This window comes from Amblyraja radiata, chromosome 4, assembly GCF_010909765.2.
Source record: "Amblyraja radiata isolate CabotCenter1 chromosome 4, sAmbRad1.1.pri, whole genome shotgun sequence".
Taxonomy (NCBI): domain Eukaryota; kingdom Metazoa; phylum Chordata; class Chondrichthyes; order Rajiformes; family Rajidae; genus Amblyraja; species Amblyraja radiata.
The window spans coordinates 27,960,239-27,980,654 of NC_045959.1; the positions used below are offsets into that span (position 1 = coordinate 27,960,239).

Genomic DNA, 20,416 nt, shown 5'->3' on the forward strand with positions numbered 1-20,416 from the left:
CGTCATACTGCGGACAGTGTTTAGAATAGAAGAATAGTTTCTTTATTGTCATTGTAACATGAACCATGTACAACGAAATTGTAAAATGTCAGCCAGTCAGTGCACCATTCAAACATTTCTAAAAGCTAACGATACATACAAGGTAAAATATTTAAAAAGATAAACAACTAAAATAAATATCATAAAAATAGCACGCATAAACACCCAGTTCATATTTCAACACTACTGTTTACGTCCTGATGATCTTCTCAAGGCAGAAAATGCAGTTATTTATTTCTGTCAAAGACAAAAATTCAAAGAAGAGCTATCAACATTAGAACTTGGTGTACATGCTGTTGAAAGAAGCAGTCATTTGTACAAGCTAGATCCGGTACTGGAGGAAGGACTTCTGAGAGTAGGTGGTCGCCTGAATAGACTGGCGATGCCTGAAGAGGCTAAGCATTCTATTATTCCCTCGAAGGACTTTCATATTTCAACACTACTGTTACGACATATCCATGAACAAAGTGGACATGGGGGAAGAAATTATATGCTGTCGCAACTTCGTAAAAGGCATTGGATTATCAAGGCTAATTCTGCTGCAAGAAAGGTCTGTGTTGGGTGTAGATGACAGCGTGGTAAAGTTGGAGAACAGAAAATGGCAGACTTACTTCTGGAGAGGATTCTACCTGATCAGGCTCCATTTACAGATGTCGGAGTAGATTACTTCAGTCCTATAGAGGTCAAGAGGATGAGGTCTTGTAAAAAGGTATGGTGTCATCTTCACTTGCATGGCAAGCAGAGCAGTACATCTTAAAGTTCCATCTACATTTGACACACTCCTGCATTCAAGCATTACGAAGATTAATCTTTCGGCGAGGTCAATTTTCATCTTTAAGATCAGATAATGGTACAAATTTTATCGGAGTGAAAAGAGAATTGAAAGAAGCACTTAAAGGCTTAAATCAGGATAAAATACAGAATGATATAGAAACATTGAAACATAGAAAATAGTGCAGGAGTAGGCCATTCGGCCCTTCGAGCCTGCACCGCCATTTAATATGATCATGGTTGATCATCCAACTCAGTATCCTGTACCTGCCTTCTCTCCATACCCCCTGATCCCTTTAGCCACAAGGGCCACATCTAACTCCATTTTAAATATAGCCAATGAACTGGCCTCAACTACCTTCTGTGGCAGAGAGTTCCAGAGATTCACCACTCTCTGTGTGAAAAATGTTTTTCTCATCTCGGGCCTAAAAGATTTCCCCTTTATCCTTAAACTGTGACCCCTTGTCCTGGACTTCCCCAACATCGGGAACAATCTTCCTGCATCTAGCCTGTCCAACCCCTTAAGAATTTTGTAAGTTTCTGTAAGATCCCCCCTCAATCTTCTAAATTCTAGCGAGTACAAGCCGAGTCTATCCAGTCTTTCTTCATATGAAAGTCCTGACATCCCAGGAATCAGTCTGGTGAACCTTCTCTGCACTCCCTCTATGGCAAGAATGTATTTCAGCAAGGGATACGATGCTTCAGCAAGGGATACGATAGAATTTTAATACCCTAGCGGATTCCCATCACAGCAGTGTTTGGGAACAATTGATCCACATGGTTCGAAATGTGTTGGACAAAGAAGGAGTGCAAACTTTATTTTGTGAAGTTAAACAATTTTAAATGACAGACCCATTACCAAGAGTTTTGATGATCCAAGGTATCTGGAAGCACTTGCACCGAATCATCTTCTGTTGAAGACCAATCCAATATTACCTGGGGTCTTTGTGAAGGAAGATTTGTACATTAGATGCAGATGGAGACAGGAACAATACATGGCAGGTCTTTTTTGGAAATGGTGGGCACAGGAATATTTGCCTCTAATCCAAGGGTTAGAAGACATTTTATTCCAGGTGATATCGTTTTGTTGGTTGATTCAACTGCACCACGAGGTTCCAGGGCAGAATATTAGAGATCATACCAGATGCTAAAGGTTTGGTGCATACAGTACGACTTCAGACTGAGAACAACATCTTGGTAAGACCGATAACCAGGATATGTCTGCTCTTAGAAGCTGAAGAAGAAGATAGAAGAATCACTAAAGAAGTTTGAATGCTTACATATAGTGTATATTTCTTTTGTTTTTGATACATGTTAACCTCCTTTTAATGCCTATTGGTAATTGCTTCGTTTTGTACGTAGAACAATTAGTGGCCTGTGTGTCGGAGCCATTTATGCTTAAGTTAGTTACTGTTGGTATATTATAGCCATGTCCAGATATCTCTAGTATTAACTTTTTGTATGCTTGTGGGTGGGATTTGATCCGCAGAAGGGCGTGTCTATATCTGAGGAGGCTAGCGCAGACACATAGGTTGAGAGTTCAGTTTAGCCTGGAGGGTTGGTGAAGACAACAGTTTTTTTCCACGATCACTACCATAAGACGCGATGGTGACATGACACGGATGAAACAGTTAGTAAGAGCGAAAAGTTATATGAATCATTTCTTTGTTTTGTACTACTTCATTAAAAGGCTATTTAATCAAGAAACAACGACTGGATGATCAGTGAGTGCGTAAACTGTATCTCCACCACATCCCTGAGTAGTAATGGCAATCAAAAGTTCAACATTGGAAAGTTAATAAATTGCCATCTGAAAAATCTCGATAGCAAACTAAGAGGCAGAGACAATGTCTCATGTGCATCCACCAGGATGTGCTACTGGCGGTTGTTCACTGAATGATTCCTTTACTTTGAATTGTTCCGTTGGTCAGTTTTCTGAATCATGGTTTCAGCGTTCTATTCATTCTTTCAATTATACCACTTGACTGCGGATGGCATGCTAGGTGGAGTTTCTGGTTAAGTCCCAATAAGGGCATTACATTCTGCATGACCTGGGCAGTAAAATGGGAGCCTTGGTCTGACTCAATGCTGCGTGGAAGTCTACATTTGGTAAATATCTGCCATACCAGTATATCACCCCTGGTATTAGCTGTGTCATACCTGATAGGAAAAGCTTTAACACATTTGGTAAATGTGTCAATGATTACCAAGATATACTTACATTTCCTCTTGCATGGTGGCAGAGGGCCAATGTAATCTACCCGTAAGTTTGTCCAGGGACCATTCACTGGTCTGGTAAATTCTCCTTAGTTTGCATAGTGATCTGGGTTATTCTGGGCACACACCAAACAGTTATCCCCCATAGAGTTTTATGTCATTATCCATACTTGGCCACCAACACAAGATTTTAATTCATCCAATGCTTGCTTCAACCCCTTGGTATCCCTGAACATTTTAAATTATGATCTTGGGTGGGTACCACATTGTTAAGGACAAGTCTTGTATCTTAGCTGTCATGTGAAACTGGGTAAACTCCATCTCGGATTTGTTATAGTTCATTGTCTGTGGTTTGAGCCTGTATCTGATCTTCAATCTTAAGGGCCTGTCCCACTTGGCCGTCATTTGCGCCTCATTTACGCGTCATATGTAGAATAGGTTGACGCGTCGTGATGCGCGACGTCGCACGCAAATCACACGTCATCACGCGTCATTATGCGTCAGCACAGCCGTCTGGTGCGCGTGACGTCATTAGAATACCCTGCTTCCTTATTCTGCATCATGACCATCATGGAAGAACTACAGATTTTATTGCTACAGCAACAGCAGAGACGTCTGTTAGCAGCAGCCCTCATACTTACAGATCAGCCAGGCAGGAGTACAACAAGAAAGGCTAGCAAGAAACCCAGGAAGAGGTCTGTGTGGTCGAGTTTCTCTCTCGGGTACTAGTTAGTAAGCGAAACGCCAGCAACATTAGATGCAGCTGATTCTTCTTTTCCCCCTCTGCTACTTTCTTGTGTTACTCACTCACTTATTGTTACTGCTTCTAATTCCTGGTTTAAATGGAGCTGATGATTTGGTGCTCCTTCCAATTCCTTCTTTAACTGCAGTTGATTCTCTTGCGCTTCTTGTTTTACAATTTCTAAATCCTTTTTCAACTTTGAATTCTCAATTTATTTCTCCCATAACTCACTCTTACCACTAGCTATTGCTGTAGCTTTACAAAGCTTTGAGGCTTGTTTTGCTTGATGTTCCCCAGCTTCTTCCCAATACTTCTGTCCTACGGGTCCCGGACCCACTAATATTTTATCTGGAGACTCGACCCACATCGGCCATTTATGATCGAGATACTCCTGGAGCACTTGTTCCCTATCTGGGCACTTGCCCATTATTGTAATGTTTCTGGACCCCATCCAAGAGCTGGGGAGGCGAGCGGGGTAAGTGTCCGTCCGGCGGTTCTGATGTGCAGTCAGGAGGGCGTATAGATGACCTTTGTATCCTCAGTGACTGTCTTCCCTGCCAAATTCCCGCCCAGTCCCTCCACGACCACTGTTGTTCGGCACGTCTGTGATTTGGGCATGGTGGGGCCACATAAATTGACCACTCAAAGGTGCCCACCCAGGGACGCCAAAATGTTGACCCTATTACCTCTATAGGGTATCAACTGATGTGTCGAACAAAAGACTCTAAATCAAGGTTCAGTTCAGTTAAATTTAATCTTTATTAACACTGGAGTAACTTTAAACATTCATGTAAACAATTGACTTCTAATAACTTCTCATTGACTTTACTATTTCAACATTACTTCTTAAACACTTACCCGTATGAATGAATTGGCCAGATAGGGGGTAGTCTTCTCTGAGCTTCGGACTCAGGTCCCTCCTTGTTGCGATGGTTGTTCCCTGGTTGTCGCTGCCGATGTCTCAGATCGCCCATCTTTTATACTAATTTTCCTTCAATCTCCCAAAGGAAGCTTTTGTTCTAACCCAATGGCTTCTCAGTCAATCATTTCAAGCTGTCACTTCACCAAGGGCTGAATAAACAAAAAAAATCTTCATTCCTTATCAGGCTAGGGAGAACTTAATTATGTTGCCTGGTCATATCTCCTCATTAGAGAGTTATTTTGCAATATGTCTAATCTTCTCAAGGCTGTACTGCCGTGAAGTTACCATCAGCTCTGCTCCCACCAGATGTCAATGATGTGACCATATTCACTGCACTCCTTCGTTTTCCTGGCTCCAGAATTTTGCTCTGTCTGTCTGTAGCTAGTGGCATCCTCCCAAAGCCTGACGGGTTACTTAACATCCAGTCCCAGGCTATACCAGGAATCGAGGGCCTGAGCTATAGGGAGAGGTTGGGCAGGTTAGGACTTACAGTGTTGCAAACATATGCATTTTTGGATCATGGAAGGTCAGCTACCTTTTGCAGAGAAAGCTTGATGAGAAGGCTGGATATTGCAGGACAAAAGACTAAGATTCTCTTGCTAAGATCAATCTGAAGAAGAAAAAGACTAAGATCAGTCTGAAGAAGGGTCCCGACCCAAAATGTCACCAATTCCTTCGCTCCATAGATGCTACCTCACCCGTTGAATTTCTCCAGCTTTTTGTCTACATAAGATTCTCTTGCGTACCATAAATGAAGGGAAATGCTACGATCGTCATAATATCACAGGTTTGGAAATAGCATCTATGGAGCGAAGGAATTGGAGACGTTTTGGGTCGGGACCCTTCTTCAGACTGATCTTAGTCTTTTTCTTCTTCAGATTGATCTAGTCTGGATAAAGACGATTTTATACAACTATCTGATGTGTTTACACATAAGACCATGCCTGTTTCTCATCTAAACATACCCAAGCAGGAAGACCTGAAACAATGGCCTTACTTGAAGAATATCATGATTCCTAAAATAGATTCTGGTATCGACCTACTCATTGGAACAAATGCTTCGAAGCTAGAGAGTTTGTTAACCGTCAAGGGGATGGACCATTTGCCATGAGGACCCTACTTGGATAGGTTATCTATGGCCCGTTGAGAAGGAACAACAAAAGCCGGGATAAGAATAACTTCCCTGCTGCTGCTGTCAATCAAATATATACTGAAAACTTAGAGGAGCTACTCATTAAGCAATACAATCATGACTTCAATGAGAGAACGAGCAAGGAATCAGAAGAAACGTCCAGAGAAGAAGTAAAGTTCTTGGATATTATGAAGCACTCAGTAAAGATGATAGATGGACACTATTGTCTAGACTTACCTTTCAAACAAGAAAGTGTTAGTCTGCCGAATAACCGTTGCATTGCCGAGCAGCGCATCCAGAACCTGAAACGCAGGTTTGGCAAGAATATGAAATTTCATGATGAATATACATCTTTCCTAAAGGAAATGATTGACAATGATTATGCTGAAATGGTACCAGTGGACCAGCTGAATCGAAGTGATGGAGAGCTTTGGTATATCCCACACCATGGGGTGTATCACTCAAGGGATGGAACCTAAAGGGACAAGAGTTTCTCTGTAAGCCAGACAGAGAATGGCCAAAGCTTAACGTGGAATCTGAAATTCCAGCTAATGATCCGGAAATTAAGTAAGACATCACAGTGAACGTAATTGTCAAGGATCCATTAGACCCAACAAACCATTTAATTACCCATTTCTCATCATGGAATAAGCTGAAGACTGTGGTGGTTTGGTTTCTTAAACTAAGGACAATGTTCTTGCTGTTGGCTCGAAAAAGAAAGGAGATTTCTAGAATAGAATAGAATAGAATACGTTTATTGTCATTGCACAATACTGTGCAACAAAATTCCATTGCATCTCCTTCGGTTTAAAAAAGAACAAACACAGCCATTGACTCACATATACACATATCGGTAAAAAAAATATTAAATAGGTATTAAAAATATTTTAAAAGAATATTGCGCATTATCTTGCACCCCAAATTATATTGTGCTTCCCCAGTGTTCTCTGTTAAAATTAAGTTATTTTATTGCACATGGGTAGAAACTATTTTTTAGTCTACCGGTGCGAGCCTTCAGAGACCTGAATTGCCTCCCAGAGGGTAGCAGAGTGAAAAGGTGATTGGCAGGGTGTGATGTGTCCTGCTTGATGTTTGTGGCCCGGCGCATTTGTGAAGGTATCTTTGAAAAGGATCCTGGCAAACGAGAGGAAAAGATTGATAAAATGATGCAAGTCTTTAGGGCGTCATACTGCGGACAGTGTTTAGAATAGAAGAATAGTTTCTTTATTGTCATTGTAACATGAACCATGTACAACGAAATTGTAAAATGTCAGCCAGTCAGTGCACCATTCAAACATTTCTAAAAGCTAACGATACATACAAGGTAAAATATTTAAAAAGATAAACAACTAAAATAAATATCATAAAAATAGCACGCATAAACACCCAGTTCATATTTCAACACTACTGTTTACGTCCTGATGATCTTCTCAAGGCAGAAAATGCAGTTATTTATTTCTGTCAAAGACAAAAATTCAAAGAAGAGCTATCAACATTAGAACTTGGTGTACATGCTGTTGAAAGAAGCAGTCATTTGTACAAGCTAGATCCGGTACTGGAGGAAGGACTTCTGAGAGTAGGTGGTCGCCTGAATAGACTGGCGATGCCTGAAGAGGCTAAGCATTCTATTATTCCCTCGAAGGACTTTCATATTTCAACACTACTGTTACGACATATCCATGAACAAAGTGGACATGGGGGAAGAAATTATATGCTGTCGCAACTTCGTAAAAGGCATTGGATTATCAAGGCTAATTCTGCTGCAAGAAAGGTCTGTGTTGGGTGTAGATGACAGCGTGGTAAAGTTGGAGAACAGAAAATGGCAGACTTACTTCTGGAGAGGATTCTACCTGATCAGGCTCCATTTACAGATGTCGGAGTAGATTACTTCAGTCCTATAGAGGTCAAGAGGATGAGGTCTTGTAAAAAGGTATGGTGTCATCTTCACTTGCATGGCAAGCAGAGCAGTACATCTTAAAGTTCCATCTACATTTGACACACTCCTGCATTCAAGCATTACGAAGATTAATCTTTCGGCGAGGTCAATTTTCATCTTTAAGATCAGATAATGGTACAAATTTTATCGGAGTGAAAAGAGAATTGAAAGAAGCACTTAAAGGCTTAAATCAGGATAAAATACAGAATGATATAGAAACATTGAAACATAGAAAATAGTGCAGGAGTAGGCCATTCGGCCCTTCGAGCCTGCACCGCCATTTAATATGATCATGGTTGATCATCCAACTCAGTATCCTGTACCTGCCTTCTCTCCATACCCCCTGATCCCTTTAGCCACAAGGGCCACATCTAACTCCATTTTAAATATAGCCAATGAACTGGCCTCAACTACCTTCTGTGGCAGAGAGTTCCAGAGATTCACCACTCTCTGTGTGAAAAATGTTTTTCTCATCTCGGGCCTAAAAGATTTCCCCTTTATCCTTAAACTGTGACCCCTTGTCCTGGACTTCCCCAACATCGGGAACAATCTTCCTGCATCTAGCCTGTCCAACCCCTTAAGAATTTTGTAAGTTTCTGTAAGATCCCCCCTCAATCTTCTAAATTCTAGCGAGTACAAGCCGAGTCTATCCAGTCTTTCTTCATATGAAAGTCCTGACATCCCAGGAATCAGTCTGGTGAACCTTCTCTGCACTCCCTCTATGGCAAGAATGTATTTCAGCAAGGGATACGATGCTTCAGCAAGGGATACGATAGAATTTTAATACCCTAGCGGATTCCCATCACAGCAGTGTTTGGGAACAATTGATCCACATGGTTCGAAATGTGTTGGACAAAGAAGGAGTGCAAACTTTATTTTGTGAAGTTAAACAATTTTAAATGACAGACCCATTACCAAGAGTTTTGATGATCCAAGGTATCTGGAAGCACTTGCACCGAATCATCTTCTGTTGAAGACCAATCCAATATTACCTGGGGTCTTTGTGAAGGAAGATTTGTACATTAGATGCAGATGGAGACAGGAACAATACATGGCAGGTCTTTTTTGGAAATGGTGGGCACAGGAATATTTGCCTCTAATCCAAGGGTTAGAAGACATTTTATTCCAGGTGATATCGTTTTGTTGGTTGATTCAACTGCACCACGAGGTTCCAGGGCAGAATATTAGAGATCATACCAGATGCTAAAGGTTTGGTGCATACAGTACGACTTCAGACTGAGAACAACATCTTGGTAAGACCGATAACCAGGATATGTCTGCTCTTAGAAGCTGAAGAAGAAGATAGAAGAATCACTAAAGAAGTTTGAATGCTTACATATAGTGTATATTTCTTTTGTTTTTGATACATGTTAACCTCCTTTTAATGCCTATTGGTAATTGCTTCGTTTTGTACGTAGAACAATTAGTGGCCTGTGTGTCGGAGCCATTTATGCTTAAGTTAGTTACTGTTGGTATATTATAGCCATGTCCAGATATCTCTAGTATTAACTTTTTGTATGCTTGTGGGTGGGATTTGATCCGCAGAAGGGCGTGTCTATATCTGAGGAGGCTAGCGCAGACACATAGGTTGAGAGTTCAGTTTAGCCTGGAGGGTTGGTGAAGACAACAGTTTTTTTCCACGATCACTACCATAAGACGCGATGGTGACATGACACGGATGAAACAGTTAGTAAGAGCGAAAAGTTATATGAATCATTTCTTTGTTTTGTACTACTTCATTAAAAGGCTATTTAATCAAGAAACAACGACTGGATGATCAGTGAGTGCGTAAACTGTATCTCCACCACATCCCTGAGTAGTAATGGCAATCAAAAGTTCAACATTGGAAAGTTAATAAATTGCCATCTGAAAAATCTCGATAGCAAACTAAGAGGCAGAGACAATGTCTCATGTGCATCCACCAGGATGTGCTACTGGCGGTTGTTCACTGAATGATTCCTTTACTTTGAATTGTTCCGTTGGTCAGTTTTCTGAATCATGGTTTCAGCGTTCTATTCATTCTTTCAATTATACCACTTGACTGCGGATGGCATGCTAGGTGGAGTTTCTGGTTAAGTCCCAATAAGGGCATTACATTCTGCATGACCTGGGCAGTAAAATGGGAGCCTTGGTCTGACTCAATGCTGCGTGGAAGTCTACATTTGGTAAATATCTGCCATACCAGTATATCACCCCTGGTATTAGCTGTGTCATACCTGATAGGAAAAGCTTTAACACATTTGGTAAATGTGTCAATGATTACCAAGATATACTTACATTTCCTCTTGCATGGTGGCAGAGGGCCAATGTAATCTACCCGTAAGTTTGTCCAGGGACCATTCACTGGTCTGGTAAATTCTCCTTAGTTTGCATAGTGATCTGGGTTATTCTGGGCACACACCAAACAGTTATCCCCCATAGAGTTTTATGTCATTATCCATACTTGGCCACCAACACAAGATTTTAATTCATCCAATGCTTGCTTCAACCCCTTGGTATCCCTGAACATTTTAAATTATGATCTTGGGTGGGTACCACATTGTTAAGGACAAGTCTTGTATCTTAGCTGTCATGTGAAACTGGGTAAACTCCATCTCGGATTTGTTATAGTTCATTGTCTGTGGTTTGAGCCTGTATCTGATCTTCAATCTTAAGGGCCTGTCCCACTTGGCCGTCATTTGCGCCTCATTTACGCGTCATATGTAGAATAGGTTGACGCGTCGTGATGCGCGACGTCGCACGCAAATCACACGTCATCACGCGTCATTATGCGTCAGCACAGCCGTCTGGTGCGCGTGACGTCATTAGAATACCCTGCTTCCTTATTCTGCATCATGACCATCATGGAAGAACTACAGATTTTATTGCTACAGCAACAGCAGAGACGTCTGTTAGCAGCAGCCCTCATACTTACAGATCAGCCAGGCAGGAGTACAACAAGAAAGGCTAGCAAGAAACCCAGGAAGAGGTCTGTGTGGTCGAGTTTCTCTCTCGGGTACTAGTTAGTAAGCGAAACGCCAGCAACATTAGATGCAGCTGATTCTTCTTTTCCCCCTCTGCTACTTTCTTGTGTTACTCACTCACTTATTGTTACTGCTTCTAATTCCTGGTTTAAATGGAGCTGATGATTTGGTGCTCCTTCCAATTCCTTCTTTAACTGCAGTTGATTCTCTTGCGCTTCTTGTTTTACAATTTCTAAATCCTTTTTCAACTTTGAATTCTCAATTTATTTCTCCCATAACTCACTCTTACCACTAGCTATTGCTGTAGCTTTACAAAGCTTTGAGGCTTGTTTTGCTTGATGTTCCCCAGCTTCTTCCCAATACTTCTGTCCTACGGGTCCCGGACCCACTAATATTTTATCTGGAGACTCGACCCACATCGGCCATTTATGATCGAGATACTCCTGGAGCACTTGTTCCCTATCTGGGCACTTGCCCATTATTGTAATGTTTCTGGACCCCATCCAAGAGCTGGGGAGGCGAGCGGGGTAAGTGTCCGTCCGGCGGTTCTGATGTGCAGTCAGGAGGGCGTATAGATGACCTTTGTATCCTCAGTGACTGTCTTCCCTGCCAAATTCCCGCCCAGTCCCTCCACGACCACTGTTGTTCGGCACGTCTGTGATTTGGGCATGGTGGGGCCACATAAATTGACCACTCAAAGGTGCCCACCCAGGGACGCCAAAATGTTGACCCTATTACCTCTATAGGGTATCAACTGATGTGTCGAACAAAAGACTCTAAATCAAGGTTCAGTTCAGTTAAATTTAATCTTTATTAACACTGGAGTAACTTTAAACATTCATGTAAACAATTGACTTCTAATAACTTCTCATTGACTTTACTATTTCAACATTACTTCTTAAACACTTACCCGTATGAATGAATTGGCCAGATAGGGGGTAGTCTTCTCTGAGCTTCGGACTCAGGTCCCTCCTTGTTGCGATGGTTGTTCCCTGGTTGTCGCTGCCGATGTCTCAGATCGCCCATCTTTTATACTAATTTTCCTTCAATCTCCCAAAGGAAGCTTTTGTTCTAACCCAATGGCTTCTCAGTCAATCATTTCAAGCTGTCACTTCACCAAGGGCTGAATAAACAAAAAAAATCTTCATTCCTTATCAGGCTAGGGAGAACTTAATTATGTTGCCTGGTCATATCTCCTCATTAGAGAGTTATTTTGCAATATGTCTAATCTTCTCAAGGCTGTACTGCCGTGAAGTTACCATCAGCTCTGCTCCCACCAGATGTCAATGATGTGACCATATTCACTGCACTCCTTCGTTTTCCTGGCTCCAGAATTTTGCTCTGTCTGTCTGTAGCTAGTGGCATCCTCCCAAAGCCTGACGGGTTACTTAACATCCAGTCCCAGGCTATACCAGGAATCGAGGGCCTGAGCTATAGGGAGAGGTTGGGCAGGTTAGGACTTTATTCCTTGGAGCGATGGAGGATGAGGGCTGTACAAAATCATGAGAGGAATAGATTGGGTATATGCATAGAGGCTCTTGCCCAGAGTAGGGGAATCGAGAACCAGGGTATTTAGGTTTAAGCTGAGGGGGAACATTTTCATGCAAATGGTGGCAGATGTATGGAACGAGCTGCCGGAGAAGGTAGTTGAGGCAGGTACTATTGCAATGTTTAAGAAACATTTAGACAGCTACACGGATAGGACAGGTTTAGAGGGATATGGGCCAAATGCGGGCAGGTGAGACTAGTGTAGATAGGACATATTGGCCGGTGTGGGAAAATTGGGCTGAAGGTCCTGTTTCCACGCAGTAAGACTCCATGCCTTTAATCCAAACATTTGTGGCAAATTAAAGGAAGCCATAATTAAGAACACTAGTTGCTGAGAGGAATTTTAGCAGAGGGTCAACATACTGTTCAATGGTCATGTCCACCAAACTAATTAATCTTTTTGATCCAATCATCATTGTATGTGGCATTCATCAAAGTTCTACCTAAGAACATGTCTGAGTAATGCCCCTGTCCCACTTAGGAAACCTGAACGGAAACCTCTGGAGACCTTGCGCCCCACCCAAGGTTTCCGTGCAGTTCCCGGAGGTTTTTGTCAGTCTCCCTACCTGTTTGCACTACCTGCAACCTCCGGGAACCGCACGGAAACCTTGGGTGGGGCGCAAAGTCTCCAGAGATTTCCGTTCAGGTTTCCTAAGTGGGACAGGGGCATAACTCATGAGGGATGGGGACATCTGCACAACAGCCATATATCTAATCCATGATGCTGCTGTTTCTTCATGATAATACCACAACACCAATGAAATGACAACAGAATAATATTTCAGTAATGTTGATTGAACAATGTGGATGGAGCTGCCCCTGTAGCTGGAGGTCTTTCATACTGTCGACATTTAAAAGACACTTGGACAGATACATTGTTGGAAAGGTTTGGAGGGATCTAGGCTGGGCACAGGCAAATGTGACGAGTTTAGTTTAGGCAACTTGGTCGGCAAGGTCGACGAGGGCTGAAGAATTGTTTCTGAGCTGCATAGCTCTATGACTCCATGACTCAACTTATTTTGGGATATTCTCAAGGATTCACCTCACAACACTTTCCATATGATTGCAAGTCTTATTGTGAAACCTTATGTAGAATTTGTCTGTTTCGATTTTCATTCCCCTGAATATGCTTCTTTGCAACAAACACCATGATTAACAACTAACAATAGGAAAGCCATCATAAACTGGAGTTAGTATCCGATTACAGGAAGTGAAACAGGTCAAAACATGTTGGCTGCACACAATGCTTTAACCATCAAGGATTACTGTAAGGAAGGGCTGGTATTGTGGAAACAATTTGCATAGTTTCAGATTGTCCTCGTATCTCAACGTGTTTATACAAGTCATCCAAAACTGAATTAGCCGAATCTATTGTGTGACACTTAAATCCATGATATAAAGAGAGAATGCCGGGCATTCTCGCCATACAACAGCATTTGAACAGAAGGAAATAAAGTTTCTGTTTGAGGATCTTCCAAAAATTTGAAAGAACATGGAAGAATAAGTGCAGAAGCAGGGGCAAGTGGTGAGGGAAGAACGAAAGGGAAGATCAGACATAGGTTGGAAGGTAGGTGTAATTATATGTGATTACTAATCTGCAGCTGTAGCCTCTATTTTAAATATAGATTTATGTTATAGATTATATAAATAAGATTTGCATTTATACAGTGTTTCATATGATTTATGACTATTTCAATATATATTAAACCAATTAAGTAATTTTGAAGAGTAACCTATGCTGTAATGAAGAAATTGCATCTGCCAATTTCCACCTATCAAGCTCCCATGCAGTTTTATACTTTGGTTAAGGAATGAATGCTGGATACTAGACCATAGGGAATAAATCCATATTCTTCTTTAAGTTAGACTTCCTTTTGACAGGCTCAGTAGCAAGGATGGGTTGGGATGGGGAGGGGCGATGAGAGTTTAAAATGTCAAATTCAGTGAGCAGCTTGTAAGCTTTTCTTGTGAAATGTTTAGCAGCACAGAAAAGAGATGCAGTCTCTCACAGGGTGACTATTTTGAGGAGAGTTGCTTCGCGTTGAGGTGCTGCAGGTAGGTGAAAGTGCAAGGTTTGGTGAATGCCAGGCTTCAGTGAGGAGGGTGAGCAGCAACAAAGTGAGGAGGGTGAGATTTTTGTTCCATTTTCATGTCTGCCAGTTTATGAAAGGGGCAATAATGCCAGTCAGTGGTATAAAACTTTGGTTACTTTTGCATTGGTGAGGCCAATTCTGGAGTATGGTGTACAATTTTGGTCGCCTAATTATAGGAAGGATGTCAACAAAATAGAGAGAGTACAGAGGAGATTTACTAGAATGTTGCCTGGGTTTCAGCAACTAAGTTACAGAGAAAGGTTGAACAAGTTAGGTCTTTATACTTTGGAGCGCAGAAGGTTAAGGGGGGACTTGATAGAGGTCTTTAAAATGATGAGAGGGATAGACAGAGTTGATGTGGATAAGCTTTTCCCATTGAGAGTAGGGAAGATTCAAACAAGAGGACATGATTTGAGAATTAAGGGACAGAAGTTTAGGGGTAACATTAGGGGGAACTTCTTTACTCAGAGAGTGGTAGCTGTGTGGAATGAGCTTCCAGTGGAAGTGGTGGAGGCAGGTTCGATTTTATCATTTAAAAATAAATTGGATAGGTATATGGACGGGAAAGGAATGGAGGGTTATGGTCTGAGTGCAGGTAGATGGGACTAGGGGGGGAAAAAAAGTGTTTCGGCACAGACTTGAAGGGTCGAGTAGGCCTGTTTCCGTGCTGTAATTGTTATATGATTATATGGTTATATGGTTATATGGTTATGCTATATTTAGAGTACTTGGAATGCAGTTCTGGTCACCCCATTAGAGGAATGACGGAGGCTTTGGAGATGGTGCAGAAGAGGTTTTCTAGAATACTAGGATTATAGGATATCATCTATAAGAAGATTGAATAAACTTTGATTGTTTTCTCTGTCAGGGGCAGAGAAGAGATTTGATAGAAGTATATAAAATAATGAAAGACTTGGGTAGAGTAGATATTCATAGTCTTTTTCCCTGGATGGAAATATTAAACACTTGAGGGCATAACTTTATGGTCAGAGGGGAAAAGTTTAAAGGACAAGCGTTTTACACAGAGATTGTGGCTAGTGCCTGAATTGCGCTGCCAGGAACAGAGGTGGAAGCCAATACGATATGTTTCAGATGCATTTCAGATGCATTTAGACAGATACATGAACAGGCAGAGAATGTAGGATATCGACTATTTGCAGGTGGATGGGGCTAATTTAATTTTGCTTGGCACAGACATTATAGGCTGAAGGGCCTGTTTCTCTGCTGTACTGTTCCATGTTCTATGTGAGAACCTAGATTAGCATGGCACAGAAATGGGTCTTTCAGCCCACAATGTCTGTGCTGAGCATGATGCCAAGTTACTGCACATGGTCTATATCCCTCCATTCCCTGCATTTGATTAAGATACCCAGGTTCTGTATATTTTTGCTGTATTCCAGTGTGGGTCAAAAAACAGAAACCACTGTTGACATTTTAAAAATTCTGATTGATACAAGTATCATAACCTGTATGATACTTGTATGATAATTCTGATTGATACAAGTATCATGTTGACATGTATCCAGGACACTGACAGACAATGCCACATACTGTACTTGCACACAATTCAATTCTAAAGAAGCTATTTTGTAATGCTTTGTAATCTTGTAGCACGCATGTTGCTCCTCTGGGTTGCATTTAGCAGCGCCTTCATTTCTCTCAAGTTGATAAATTCACAGCTACTTTAAACAATAAGTTCCAGCATACAAACTATGTTTCAAAGGAGTCTTTGCAGAGAAACTTCACATTGATCTGAAAAAATGTCCTTTTGTCGACAGCTAGTAGGGACAAGATGGAATTTGTGGTCTGAAGAAATTCTTTACCATGTAGAATATGTCAGTAACAACCATGAGTTCACTGAATGGGATTTGGAAATCTCACCTGATGTTCAGTAACAGACACACTGACCTCTTCTTAATTGACACTGACATAGAATTCATCGTGAAAAATCCCAAACCGCTGAAAAAAACCTCAAGTTTATTGCGTAAGAAAAAACTGCAGATGCTGGTTTAAACTGAAGATAGACACAAAAACTGGAGAAGGATCTTGACCAGAAGCGTCACCCATTCCTTCTCTCCAGAGATGCTGTCTGTCCCACTGAGTTACTCCAGCTTTTTGTGTCTATCTCAAGTTTATTGAGATTTGTTCTGTTTCCATTCTCCTTCAATGCAAAGGGTTTGTTTCACACTGTGAAGTTGCATTTCCTCAAGTAATGTTTAAGAAAACAGCAGACAAATTTCAAGAGAACTAGTGTGTACAAAATCATGAGAGGAATAGTTCATGCTGATGCACAGAATCTCATGCCCAGAATAGGGGAATCGAAGACCAGCGGACATAGGTTTAAGGTAAAGGGGAAAAGATTTAATAGGAATCTGAGTGGTAACATTTTCACACAAAGGGTGGTGGATGTATGGAACACGCTGCCAGAGTAGGTAGTTGAGGCCGGGACTATCCCAACATTTAAGAAACAGTTACACGTGTACATGGATAGGACAGGTTTGGAGGGATATGGAAGAAAAGTGGGCAGGTGGGACTAGTTTTACTGGAACATGTAGGCCGGTGTGGGCAAGTTGGGTCAAAGTGCCTGTTTCCCTGCTGTATCATGCTATGACGCTATGAGGAGAAAAATGCATAACTAAAGCCAGAATTCAGAGAGCCAGCACTATTACTTATCACTCGTGGTTCGAGTACCTGATATAAAATAGGTATAGTGCTTGGCTGGGCATGTATTGTTTTACTATTGGTACGTGTACTGAGATACTATGAAATGCTGTGTTTGCGTGCTATCCAGTTAAACCATACCATATATGAGTACAATCAATTCATAAACAGTAATTCAAAGAGAAAAATATGATTTCAGAACATTTGGTAAGAGAATTATCGTTTGACACTTACAGAGAAAATGCAGATTAATGAAAAGTGTAAGGTCTGCAATGATGTAGGTTGGAAGATTGGGACCACGCCCCAGTTTGTGGGAGGACCATTCTGTTGTTAACGGAGAATTAACTATTTCTAAATCTGCCGGTACACTCCAATTTCACTTCACGAGGTCAATAGCTAGTTCCTTCATCTTGAGGAAGAGATTGTTGTCTTGGCATTATGTTACTGAGTTCTCTATTTCCTTCCAGTACTCCATCTAATCATAGCTCAATTCCGACACATTGCAATGGTGTCATCTGTAAACCTGTAAATGGAGGTAGAGCAGAATTTGATCACACAGTAGTGAGCCGATAGGGAGAATAGTGAGGATGAAGTTTATAACTCTGGACAATTACCTGGTAAATGAAGGTAATATCCATTCACATTTTACTGATTATATTTCAATCGTAAAAGAAGCAGGAATAAAGGTTTCTTAATTGGACATTGTGTGCAATGCACTTCAAAGCAAATTCCAGTAAATTAATGTACTGGTTTGCTGAAGCACAGATCGCCCATTCAAATATTTTGCAAGTGAATGTCAGTGAACTGAGCTGGAGTAATTTGGGATTCACACAAAGTGATGCAGGGTTTTCAGAGGGAGCATGGTGATAGCTGTCAAATTTGTCCCAATGATTCTGTTGCTGAAATAGAATGACCTGTGAAGCTTTGCTGGCAGTCGTATCAGAAATATCTTGTTATATCAGCAATTTTAAGGGATACAATTGATTAAGATATAAGAAGTATTTTAGTTTAGTTTAGTTCAGAGATACAGCATTGAAACAGGCCCTTCGGCCCGCCAAATCCATGTCCACCGCCTTCACCTGTTCACACTAGTTCTATGTTATTGTACTTTTGCATCCAGTCCCTATACATCAGGGGGCAATTTACAGAGGCTAACCTACACACCCACACTTATTTGGGATGTGGGAGGAAACCGGAGCACCCAGAGGAAATCCACAAGGTCACAGGGTGAACGTGCAAACTCCACACAGACAGCACCCGAGATCTGGATCGAACGCAGGTCTCTGGCACTGTGAGACAGCAGCTCTACCAGCTACACCACTGTAGTTCAAGCAAATGAGTATGCCAAGTTTTGCAATTTCCTGTGGAGCAATAGGCTGAATCATTTTTATATTTGCAAGTTTAAAAGTTTATCAGAAGTATTAAGCTGTTTTTCAAAGCAGGCGAATTTATTGCCCGGGTATGTTTATAGCAGATGCATAATTACATAATCTATTGGAGGTCTAACCGGGGTGAGGGGCAGGTAGTGGCAGTTGCTTATTAATAGTTCGCCTAGAGGGAAATAAAGGTAAGATCCATTCATATTTTACTGATAACATTTCAGTCATAAAAGCAGTAAAGGTTTCTTAATTGGACATTAAGTATGCAATGCACATCAAAGCAGATGCCACTAATTGAATGCACTGGTTTGCTGGGAGATTCGAGAGCTGCACTGATTTCACCGCTGGGGGATGACAAGATTTAAGCTACACCTCTGCATGAAGGTTCCTTCGAGTAGTTGGCTAGGCACCTCACTCGCTAGTTACCCAGCTGGCAACCTATTTGAGTGGGTGGCCCTACTCATGGGGCAGACTGGATCCCATTCACACTTGGAATTGCATCATTGGCATGGGCGAGAGGTATGGCTATATCGGGTTTGGACCCAGCCATGGTCTCACCAAGTATTGAAGGGAGCCCTGAGTAATTGAAAGCAAAGGCGATGACCCTTGCTTGACATCAATGTGAGATCCGTACAGGTGGATACATTTTGATGGAATGGGGTAAAGTTGACGGGGCCGAGTTTGCTGGCATTGCATTGTGAAATCTTACAATTAACCGATGGCCAGAACCAACCAATTGTATGAACTGTTTGAGTGGTAGATGTACAGATGATAGGCCCAATCCCTATCCAAGCTCCAATCTATCCAAGCTCTATCACTGAGCCTTAGGATTAGGCCCATCCGATCAAACTAGCTTCATGCATGATGTGAGAATACCAGATCGGAATATCCCATCACATCCACTCACATACATGCATTTCCCTGGAGCTTAGAGAAGGGGCGTTCCAGGGCATCCGTTGTATGGATAGAGTAATAATTGGAAAGAGCCATGGTTTTCAAGGGAAATTGGACACTTGGTTCAGAAAAAGAGAGAGATCTACAATAATTATAGGCAGCATGGAGTAAATGAGGTGCTTGAGGAGTATAAAGAATGTAAAAAGAATCTTAAGAAAGAAATTAGAAAAGCAAAAAGAAGATATGAGGTTGCTTTGGCAAGTAAGGTGAAAGTAAATCCAAAGGGTTTCTACAGCTATATTAATAGCTAAAGGATAACGAGGGATAAAATTGGTCCATTAGAGAGTCAGAGTGGACAGCTATCTGCAGAACCAAAAGAGATGGGGAGATATTGAACAATTTATTTTCTTCAGTATTCACCAAGAACAAGATATTGAGTTGTGTGAGGTAAGGGAAACAAGTAGAGTAGCTATGGAAACTATGAGGATCAAAGAAGAGGAAGTACTGACACTTTTGAAAAATATAAAAGTGGATAAGTCTCCAGGTCCTGACAGGATATTCACTAGGACATTGAGGGAAGTTAGTGTAGAAATAGCAGGGGCTATGACAGAAATATTTCAAATGTCATTAGAAACGGGAATGATGCCGGAGGATTGGCGTACTGCGCATGTTGTTCCATTGTTTAAAAAGGGTTCTAAGAGTAAACCTATCAATTGTAGACCTGTTAGTTTGACGTCAGTGGTGGGCAAATTAATGGAAAGGATACTTAGAGATAATATATATAATCATCTGGATAAACAGGGTCTGATTACGAACAGTCAACATGGATTTGTGCCTGGAAGGTCATGTTTGACTAATCTTCTTGATTTTTTTTAAAGAGGTTACTGGGGATATTGATGAGAGGAAAGCAGTGGATGTTGTCTATATGGACTTCAGTAAGGCCTTTGACAAGGTTCCACATGGAAGGTTGGTTAAGAAGGTTCAACTGTTGGGTATTAATGGTGGAGTAGCAAGATGGATTCAACAGTGGCTGAATGGGAGATACCAGAGAGTAATGGTGAATAACTGTTTGTCAGGTTGGAGGCTGGTGACTAATGGGGTGCCTCAGGGACCTGTGTT

The 20,416-nt window shown here is 41.4% G+C and overlaps 1 protein-coding gene across 1 annotated transcript in view; it reads left to right on the forward strand.

Annotated features, from left to right (window-relative positions):
- Positions 1-3,479: 3,479 nt before the first annotated feature.
- Positions 3,480-20,416, forward strand: part of pkhd1l1 (PKHD1 like 1) — a 178,669-nt gene continuing 161,732 nt past the window's right edge. The window contains exons 1-2 of the mRNA XM_033020374.1: positions 3,480-3,543; positions 6,073-6,256. Coding sequence (XP_032876265.1) covers positions 3,480-3,543; positions 6,073-6,256 — 248 coding nt within the window. The remainder of the gene's footprint in view (positions 3,544-6,072; positions 6,257-20,416) is intronic.